Source organism: Liolophura sinensis, chromosome 7 (assembly GCF_032854445.1).
Source record: "Liolophura sinensis isolate JHLJ2023 chromosome 7, CUHK_Ljap_v2, whole genome shotgun sequence".
NCBI classification, from domain to species: domain Eukaryota; kingdom Metazoa; phylum Mollusca; class Polyplacophora; order Chitonida; family Chitonidae; genus Liolophura; species Liolophura sinensis.
In genome coordinates, this window is record NC_088301.1 from 46088562 (window position 1) to 46099563 (window position 11002).

General features: G+C 37.0%; 1 protein-coding gene across 1 annotated transcript in view; it reads right to left on the reverse strand.

Moving 5' to 3' along the window:
• Positions 1-7498: 7498 nt before the first annotated feature.
• Positions 7499-11002, reverse strand: part of LOC135470960 (synaptotagmin-15-like) — a 4536-nt gene continuing 1032 nt past the window's right edge. Inside the window, exons 3-6 of the mRNA XM_064750008.1 lie at positions 10641-10905; positions 9867-9993; positions 8678-8806; positions 7499-7975 (exon numbers count right to left, since the gene is read on the reverse strand). Coding sequence (XP_064606078.1) covers positions 7901-7975; positions 8678-8806; positions 9867-9993; positions 10641-10905 — 596 coding nt within the window. The 3' untranslated portion in view covers positions 7499-7900. The remainder of the gene's footprint in view (positions 7976-8677; positions 8807-9866; positions 9994-10640; positions 10906-11002) is intronic.

Here is an 11002-nt window from a genome sequence, read left to right on the forward strand (position 1 = left end):
CCTGGCTCGGCTGCCCAAGACTATATTGATCACCGGGCAGGTCTTTGGAGCTACCTTGTTCACTTCTTTGCTCGATGAATATGGAAGAAGACCAGTCTGTTTGCTCTCGCAGTGGGGAATGCTGACATCGGCTTTGGCCCTGGCATTTTCCCCCAACGTGGTCGTCTTCTTTGGGATTTGCGATTGGAACATTTCAATAGGTAGAATAAGACGCCGGTTTGTATATTTGTATTGTATTTCAATATTCTCGATTATTTTCCATGAAATTTTTCAGCATGCTCATTTACCGAATCTACTATATATTACTATAAGCACGAAATAAGGACAGAAGTACATATAATTACGTCTCTACGTAATATTTCAGTATTCTAGGCCTATTATTATTATTATTTTGAATGTTGCTTAACATCACATTAAGGCATTTTTCACTTATGCGATGATGGTCAGTTTTAAAGGTGGATGAAACTGTAGTGCCAGGAGTATACCAAGAACCTTTGATATGTTATATTCTAACGAATATTCGGTCCATCTGTGAGGTACGCATATATCGACACAGCACATATGTGGAAGACAAGGGGTGTTCAACTTACGTTATATATTCAGCAAAATGTCTCACGGGCCCCACGTATCGCTTCTTGTCACAAAGGCCCCATGAACATTCCAGTGGGTGAATCTACATTTTCTCCTGTCCAGTCACGGATTTGTCCCAGCAATTCAAGGGCAAACACCTTACCCGTTCGACCATCGCCCGCTCCCTCCTATATACATTGTATTACATGTACTAAGAGAGATGTGTGAATTTTTCAAGTATATTTTAAAGGTCTGGATCGTGACCATATTATAATTCCCCTTTCCAGGTAGACGGTACTAATATTTTGTTTGAGGCCTAATTGTCCCAAACATATGAAATGAAATGTGATTGACTCACAAGTATACCCAGCTAGGTGTTTTACACAGCAAATATGGTAATTAACAGATTGCATAGATCTTTCATAGGTTAAGCATATCAATCGAGATAATATTTGAAAGAAAAGTTATATCTAAACTGTGTCTTGCATAGTGTCTGGTGACGATGTTGATACCTTTGGAGATTCTTCCCGTCAATCATCGGGCCATGGTTCACCTGGGAAGTGCGTTCTGGGCGTGTAGCATACTGGTTTTATATGCGATAGGCTATGGGTTCCAAGACTTGAGCTGGAGACATTGTCAACTGACATTGGCAGCCGCATGTGTGTTGTCGCTGATACCAAATATGCTGTAAGTCCGGGCTGAATGTTTGTTTATTAAAGCTATATACTGTGACAATAATGTTTAAGGTTTACATTACAACCATGCAGTTTTTTCTCTAATATTTATATAAAAATAGAAATGTGGAATATGGATTTACTACATATCGGTCTCAAGGAGTGATTAATAAAATAACAGTCAGCAAATTATTATTAGAGGATAAAAATCAAAAATAGATCACATAGAATTTTCTGATCACTTCCAAATAAGTTCTATATACTGCAAGCCAGATAAAATATGCCTGGCATGTCTGATAAAAAAACGTCCTTGTAGAAAGTGGTACAAGCGCCATGTTATGTGTGTTGTTTAATACTGCCTATATAAGTGTAGGTGTAACCTTGGTCCGGCATCGTTTCAGATATTGGACACAATATTAGGCACATATTTTCAGATTAGATAAACTAGTATACACGTATACAAGGTGTCAAAGTTTGCCTAAAGTACATTTATTAAAGATACACTTCTTTCGCTTCTTTGTAACATGCCATTCTCCAAATGGCGATGTAGACTACTAATGAATCAATCAGATGGTTGTTTACAAATTGTCGTGATGAAGAAGCCCTTGCTCTAATCGCCAAAGCCTGTCGATGGAATAAAGTTGATAAAACTGTGATATGGGCGAAGGCGCATTCTTGCATACAGAATCTCAGCTCTCTTGAGAAAGAAGTTGACACAGACGTGGTCACTAACCAGTCGATCAATACAGCTGTCGTGCAATATACAGAAATCCCATGACAAAGACAATCCAAGTACGGATGAATAGACGTGCTGAGAAGTCCCATACCCAGACTAACTGCATTCGTCGTGTGTTTTCGGCTGGTAAGTTTACATAAACATTTATTTATTTCCTTTCAATATATTCTTACTTTGTTTACATTTTTGTTTTTTTTGTGTTTTTTTTGTCTTCCATTGTTTAGTACTTTCACCAATAAATAAAACTGTCACTTGTGTTTGCAACGTAAACATATTTCGTCACTGAGATCACTTCTGGCCCCTCCATGGCGCCGGATCATTACTGTGCTTGTGGTTTGAGTGTAAATGCCACTATGGCCATATAGCTCATTGATTTTATTGTTGTGTAACACGATTCCCACGACGTGTGATATTGACTTGCACACCATAATGGTTGAAGAACAACGGACTTCAACAAACGCATGACTTTGTAAGCGGCGTTAGAAGTGCCGTTTACCGCTTAACGTTCGCAAGATCAGGTGAGCATGCAGGGAGCGCCAATTGGACTGTTCCGGCCTCAAGGCGGAGCTGAACCTGAGCCTAGTGTCTCAGCTTTTTGGAGTGTACACTTTACGTCTCGCTCCCCACACCACGACATATAAATGTATATTGTTCCGTATTCCTTCTTTTATCAGGATCAACACGGCGTTTACGACATTCGGCCTGACCCTAACAACTCATCGATTGGCTGGTAACCAACACCTGAATTATTTCCTCTTGACTTAAACCGGCATCCACTCAACCTCGTGTCTTACTTCACAACGACTCAAGAGACGTATATGGGAACAAATATGGGAATTGTTTGTCACAATTCTGAAAGTAGGTTGTCCCATTTTATTTCAAGCAGACCTACATGTATTTCAGATAGCAACGCAACGACTGGGATAGCCTTACTGTCCACCGTGCTTATAAACACATTACTGGGTAAGTCAACAAATGATATGATGGAACCTGCACAATACTGCTTTTTCTTTCAACGGTCAATGCCATGCCCATTATACTTCATCCAAGTATATATGTGCATGCAGTTACATGGTATATTGTTTTTTTCATCAATAAAAGTTCATGTGTAGCCACCATTCTGGTTATTCTTTCTTCAGTCAAATTATATGTGTAGTTATACGCGACATTTTGGTTTATTTTTCATTGATCAGAGGTTATGTGTACACATGTCATATATGGTCCCTTTATGATTCATGCATGCGACTTGTATAAACTCCTAAACCACGAGTTACACACTATTGATGTTGCCAGGGCCGCCCTTGTCAATTTTGGTAACCGCCCTGACAATCCTTGGAACCAACACTATCGGGTATGTCTTTGAAACACAGTTCCAGTATACACCTGGACTCTTCCCTATAAACCTCGGGTAACTCTGCTAAAATTGTTGCGTTTCCAATGCTGTCAGCGTTGGCTATAGACGGCAATTAATCTTTACCTCTGAATCAACTCTGCATAATGTATAAATATATCAGCTGACCATGCCATATTATTATACTTACTTAGTTTTATCTCTAGTCTATACTGAAGCTCAACACATTTGCCTTTTGTAAATGTTGCCACATGATTGTACATGTAAAAATACCATTTAATGTGTCCACACTGTGATTAAGAGACTCTTAATCCCTGGTCCAGACAACAATCTAAACTGATAATGGAAACAAAATATCCGACGTCAGTACAAAACGAACGCGGTAAAGGGTTAGGGAGTTTCTGGTAACCGTGGAAACTGGATTCTGCTGTGTGAAACACTGCGTGGGCTATACGAGTCACATGAACCGATCCATGCGAGTTCGGAAGGGTGACGATTCAGCTCTATTTATAGTCCAGGGGTCGATTCCACAAACACAATTCTAACTTTAGTCAAAATTTAAAACCTTGCCACAATGCTTATTTTTTTGGTACCGGAGCTTGTCACATTTGTTGTAAGATAATGCTGATGAGGTGGTCAAAATATCCGTTCACATGCCCAAAAATAAGTTCTAAAATCGTATTTAATGTTTCCATTTAGTCAAGAATGGTTTTGTGGAATCAGTCCATGATAACGAAATGGTGTTCTCAGATACTAGTACTGTTTGAAGGAGTTTTGGAGTTGGGCTTACATCAACGGCTTCACAAACTGGTGGGATGATTGGACCATTCTCTAACTTGCTGGAGAGTGTTTATTCCTGACCAGTCGTTATCGGAGAAATATAATATACCAGCCTGATATTAATCGTTTCCAAAACAACATTGTACTCATAGGATTCCGGCCATATCAGGCGCCACTGTTTTTCAAAGGACATAGTCATGAAGTACCCCAATCCAAGTATAACGTGTTTTTTCTTCCTAAGAAAGATGGAGAACAGCTAATCAGGCAATAATGGTAAACGTCTTTACTATACAGCAGGTTCCTCAAAAGTCCTGAAATAATTTTATTTCATTTATTTATTGATTGGTGTTTTACGCCGTAGTCAGAATATTTCACTTATATGACGCCTCCTGAAATAATTGGCAACATAAAGACAGCAATATGAAACACCTAGACATCATATTAGCCTTAAACTTTTAATTTTAAAGAGACATCATTTAAATCGAAAACCTTTAGGGAATATTGATTATCAGCTAAAATGTCTCAGTGCACGCATGTCGCAACCCATATTTTAATCCAATTTAAATAAATATTTTGCATCCATTTTACTAGTGATTCTCACTTCTGTATAGCCTCATATGACAGACTACCCGGCATCACTGGGTTTACAACGGAGAGAAACAGTAGTATTAAACCATTCTGAGATGCCCGGTGCATTTTCAGGAGAAATAATCCACGAGACCGTTATATACATGCCATCAGAAAGCTGGAATACCATTATGATGTAAGTAAATGGCTTTTATTTACACCCTAATTCATGCATCTTTCATATGGTCCCTCATCGTCCCATGTCTGACTCATTTCATTTCTCTGTTGCTCATAAAACTAGTCCTAGCTTTAAGTAGGGATGTTTTTAGGTAGCTGGCGAATGGCGGTGATATTTCCAACGCATTATCGTAGCCACCGACATTCAAACTCAACATGATCAATAATTGGCCTCGACTCAAAAGTTGCTGTGAGGACCACCAATTGTGATAGAATCATACACAACTGCCAGTTGTAAAGTCTTACGTATCATTGAACACAGGATTTCAGTATCTGAGAACGCTCCATGATCTCACGACATTCTGAGTGCAGTTGGTAGTATTTATCCTTCACTTAAATCGATTTGTCACTATAGCTGGTGGCAAATTAAATCGTCAGTGATGTGCTTTTTCTTAAAAATGTTTTCTTGCGGCTATACAGAAGAGCTTTTTAACTATACAATGGAATTCATTGTTAGTTCATATCTAAAACTCTTCTTTGAAGAAGATTAAGAACTTTTTGTACTCCCAAAACAGTATCAACGGTGGTCTAACGCCTGTGTGTAATTAATTCGACACTTTTCCCTCCATGCTGTGTAGAATGAGAATGGCACTGAGCGCTTTTCACGGGGATCTCTTCAAATACATAAGTGACTACCAGTCCTGTAGTAAAAATTTATATATTATAAATACATATATTATGGGAAAATACATCCCATTATTTCCAGCACTGCCCTGCTTATATCACTCATAGAATGCACATACTCAGAAGTATCTTCAGAATTTTATCTGCTGGAGTTCATCCATATGTTTTTTACAAGTCATTCTAAACATATTTGCACTATATTCTTATCTGGACCACCTTAACTCAACATGTAAGAAAATCGGTTGATTTTAAAATCTGTACATAATTTCATAATCATGTCAGATAGATTCACCAACCATGACCGGCAGTAACTTTTTATTCCCATTACTTTATTGTGTAAACTCATGTATATGTCATATGTTCTTTATATTAATTTGTGTACATATCTTGATTTTATTGTTGAGGAAATCCCCTCATGGTTATTAAGCTGTGGGTAATTCTCGTTAAAAAAAAATAAAGAATTAACTTAAATGGCATCCAGTTATATGAGTGGACGTGAATGTGGAGTGCCCATGAAAGGTAACCCACCGCCCTTCAGCAAGTAACTGACGAACTTTTCCTTGAACACAGTATTAGGGAAAGACATGTGGTTTTCAGTGAAGGTATGCCGGAAAGCGCAAGCGTCACCTAAGCGCCATTGAGATGTTATTGTAGTCAAACAAACTACAAACAAACTCTAATTCTCAGCGCAAAGGCCAGGATTGAAACCACGCCTCGTGTGCAACACAGTTAACAGTTGCGCTCCGTATTCGCCTACATGCCATTTTGAATGTTTTTTGTAGGTGAACGTACTTGATATTCTTCAAATAAGAATCTATGCCTCGAAACACACGTTCGTGTACCAGCCGTCAACCTTCCAGAACAATATCCGGTGCATGGGAAGGTCTGTCAGCAACCTGTGGATGGTCGTGGGTTTCCCTCGTGCTCTGCCCGGTTTCCTCCCACCATAATGTTGGCCGCCGTCATATAAGGGAAATATTCTTGAATACGGCGTAAAACACCAATCAAATAAATAAATAAAATAAGCAATAGCTGCAAGGCAAATTTCCAACACAAAGTGCAACACAACATCATCAAAAAACAGAGAAAAGATACAAAGTACGAAATTAGGACAGAATTATGCAAAGAGAAGCAGTCAACAGTTGGGGTTGGGGTTGTACCCATAGGAATCGAGGCCTATAGCTGAGTATAATACGCTTATTTGAAGACAGGTGTAATGTATTTCTTTATACATCGTGGTGCAAGGCCAATGTCATTTCACTATAAGACTAAACCCTGGAATAGCACTACCAAGTCATTAATTTGGACCACGAGCCGACCTGCAGGATGTCTCAGAGTTTCACCATCTTGCCAGTCAATTCACAGTAACTAGTGTTGACCAAGCGGCCTCAATGAATGGCTAGGTCCAGGTCACGTGCCATTTACACTGTTGCGAGGCGGAAGCTGATCATGAAAATGTTTAATCTTTTCAAGGATCGTAACTCTTAATTTGATGATAATAAGAAATATTATAAATACCAAATATAGTTACACTGCTCGTTTACACAAAGTACTATCAGATTGCTTCAAGCGACTTCAGCAGTTTAGTTAAATCTGGGGGTAAATTTACAATAATGTAATAGTCCCTTTACTCCCAGCTTATGCTAGGAATACTAGGCTGCATCAAAACTTGATTGCTTATAACGTTTTGGTAAATGACATTGTAGGTCATTGCAGAATAAGGGGATGTTGTCAACGAGAAAAGTAACGAAAAACTGATTTACGACGCAAACAATACAATGTTCACATCAAAACCACTTACTTCCAACTGATAGACACATCCTTAAACTCTGGTGAATTCTTCATTAAATGAAATGCAGTTTATAGGAGTTCAACTGGTTCACTCTGGTTGACACTGGATGCTTAACAAAAGGGGGAGACAACTCAAATTGACCTTCACACACACACACAAACACGATAAAAAGCTACAGTATGTTTATTCTTGCATTAAAGTGACTGTATGCAAAACAGTGATGAACACGTCACAGCCATGAAGATGTTACCAAATGTGTCCATTTGCCTCCAAAATGGAATTATCTCCACTTTTATCACAGATCATACAGTAAAGCCGTTGAAACAATACTTGTATAAATAAATGATATAAATAAACTTCTTTTAAAAGATGTAAAAAACTCATGTAAAGTATGCTTAACACAATCTGTACAAAATATTTGTGTTAATTTGGTGAATTATACACATCAAAAGATGCAACAATCTTGATTATTAATCACTCTAAGAATAGTTATTGCTTTGTGTTTTGTGGAATTCAAAAAAACTTCCATATTAAGAACATGTATCTCTAACAGATGATTTTATTAGACATCAGTAGACAGGAACTCCATCTTGAATTCTAATCCTGGCCTGGCTACCTGCTTTTCTGGCTGTCAAAGTGATGATCTGAAAGTATTTAAATAGGTGAACCATAGAAAACAATCCCAGATCATGTAGAAAACTGACATTACAGAAAATCAATAATTTATAACTTCACACAATTTTTCATATGCATTGCAATACAAACTGTAATAAAAAATGGTGATTAATTTATGAAAAATAATGTAGTGTAAAAGTTATGTGATTTACTGTTTACCGTTATCAGCAAAAAAAAAATATGATATGACTTTGCACTAAGTAAACGTATCAATGTATGTAACTGATGAGGTATTAAACAAGATCACAGTGGACACCATCGATATGACATTATGTTTTCCACAATAAGACAATAATTCTGAAAGAGCCTCAAGAAACTGTTATGCCCGAAAGTTTGTAATGATTGGTAACACATTACGTTTGACAATTACACTGACATTCAAGGTATAGTACATGTAAGTGGCTTTTGAGTTAGGGCAATATTAAACTAAGGTGATATCCTTTTGTGTATCAACATTTTTACTTTACAGCATGGTGTGATAAATGGATGTACACTTAACATGTGGGCACACACTGTAAAATAATTAATATTCTCCATAACCAATGAACTTAATTTCCTCAAATATTTATTACAGATAATTTGCAAGTACAGCTAGAAAATTCAAGTCATCTTTCCACTTGGCCACCCTGCAGTAAAGCAGCCACGTCACAGTAATTGCAAAACTGGCAAACCTTGTTCCCTTTGGGTTTCTGGAAGATGAATGATGGATTGGCCACCATGGCATGAGCCTGGAGTGCCCCTCGAAGTTCTTGGGTGGCTGGATCTTGGGCAAGCTTTTCTTGAAATAAGTCAGAGTTTGTCTGCGAACAATACAGGAAAGTAATGGAGGAGGAAAAGAAAAAAGCAATATCAGTAAGAGTTATGAAAGCTTTTATTACAGCCTAATTTGTCTCTGACATTGGTGAAACAGTTGCTGATTATGTTTGGGTAGTACATGTAAAAAAGGCATCCCCTTTTTTTTTGTTCACAAAACTAAATGGCTATAGCTCCCACACACTAGGTGTACCACAACAATTTCTAATAACAACTATTTATACTTTTCAATCCATCCTCGGCGAAAGCTATTGTGGCATAATGACGTCACAGAAAGGTTAAAATTTTGTAACAAGAGTGTGGCAAACAATTTTGTACGCCTGGCTGCAGGGTTCATTTCACATTGAGAAATCCATCAATGTCAAAGTTTAGAAACAGAGCTGTACCTACAAATGTTACACCTTTGAAATCATTTGCTGATTAATTTCCTACAACCTCATTTGTGGTCAATTTAATACTCATTCAAACTGAAATCATTCACCCATGTAGACTGGTACCTTTCCTATTTAGAAGCAATGGTTTCGCCTGGTGTATGTGATGTTGTTGGCTATGCGCTATTTAGAATAACTCTGCAGGGATCTACCGGTGCTAACTTAGTATGGGTGTGAAAGTGTTGATGTGAAGAAGTTTTTTTTCTTACACACATACTTATTACCCACATTAAACTTATTGAGGAGGGTTATAGAATAAAAAAAATCTTCCTGCCATGGGTGTCTAGTGGGAGTTTTACAGTCACTTAGGTGGACAAGGTTAACAAATAATACCCTCATCCATGGCAAGAATATTATTTCTTCAATGAACCCTTGCAAAAGAATGAAACCAACAAAAGAGTTAAATAAAAAACTAATACCAAAGGTAAACTTTAGCAGCTGTTAGATCAAAAAAAAGTTGATCACAGAAGTCACTAAAATATATGTAGCTATCCAACAAAGAATATGATATGTACACAAAGAATTGAGGACACAAAAATTTGGACATATTTTACATATTACTACTTCACCACAGGATAAAGTAAATGTCTCAAACCAATGCAGAATTAAGACTCACAAGGTCTTCCAGAGGGAACTTATCACAGAATGGGTGTTCAGGTTCAAATTCTCCTAGAGGGACTACGACCTGGCCCAAAGATTTCTCTGCTGTGCCAGACAGCTCAATGACCTCAAATAAGATAAATCTGAAACATTCACCATTGAAGTGGCAATCTGATGCGGGGATTCAACCAATAAGACAACAAAAGTAACAGTGTTCAGTAGAAAATATAAAACATTGCAGTTGCTAAAATATGGTATCTTACTTCCAAAATTACTGTTTGATCACGTACAGTTCAAAAATTACATTTCCTTGACCATGTCCCAAGGCATCCACAATAAATAAATACCACAAATTTTAAGGAATTAAATCATTCAAATAGGTGTGAAACAAGGACACAACTATTAAATAGTACTATTTAAAAGGCCATTTCTTACAGATTCCAAACAGTTTTTTACAGTGAAGAAAAAAAACATTGAGTTTCCATGGTGAACCATTTTTGATGAAGAAGAACACATTAAACATAAACATAGATGTAGTACTACAATAGTCAACATATAAATGCATAGAAATAGATCAATCACAAGATGCTCAGCAGCTAAAAAAGAATCTGTGATGTCACTGTGTTTCAGCTTATTCAATATGGTCCAAATAGTCCACTACAGAACCAGTCTTTATTTGCACTTCTTTCACTGTAAAAAAATATTATGAAAACCAGATTTGGAATGAGTACAAAATGGCCTTTTAGATGATGATACTCTGTTACCTTGATTGTTCAAGTATATACTGTACCTTTTGCTAAAGTCCTTGCTTGGTACCTTACACTGGAATGTCTCATCCAAGACAATGTTGGTTGTTCCAGATTTCATCTGAAATTTAATATCAGATCTTATATTCATTATAAACAGGGAAATCTCAATAAAACTTGGTTTATAAAACATTTTTTTATTTATCTTCCTTTGGAAGAATAAATAAACTTTATTTCTATTAGTAGAGGCAACACTTTCACAAAAAAATAAATTTCCTTGTAAATCACATTGCTTTATGGTGCTATAACCTAGACAAAGTCATTAAAAAAAAAAAATATTAGAAATCTTATTTACAAATTTTTTGCATATTGCCCCTGCTCCATTCATTCATTCACAAAATAGAGA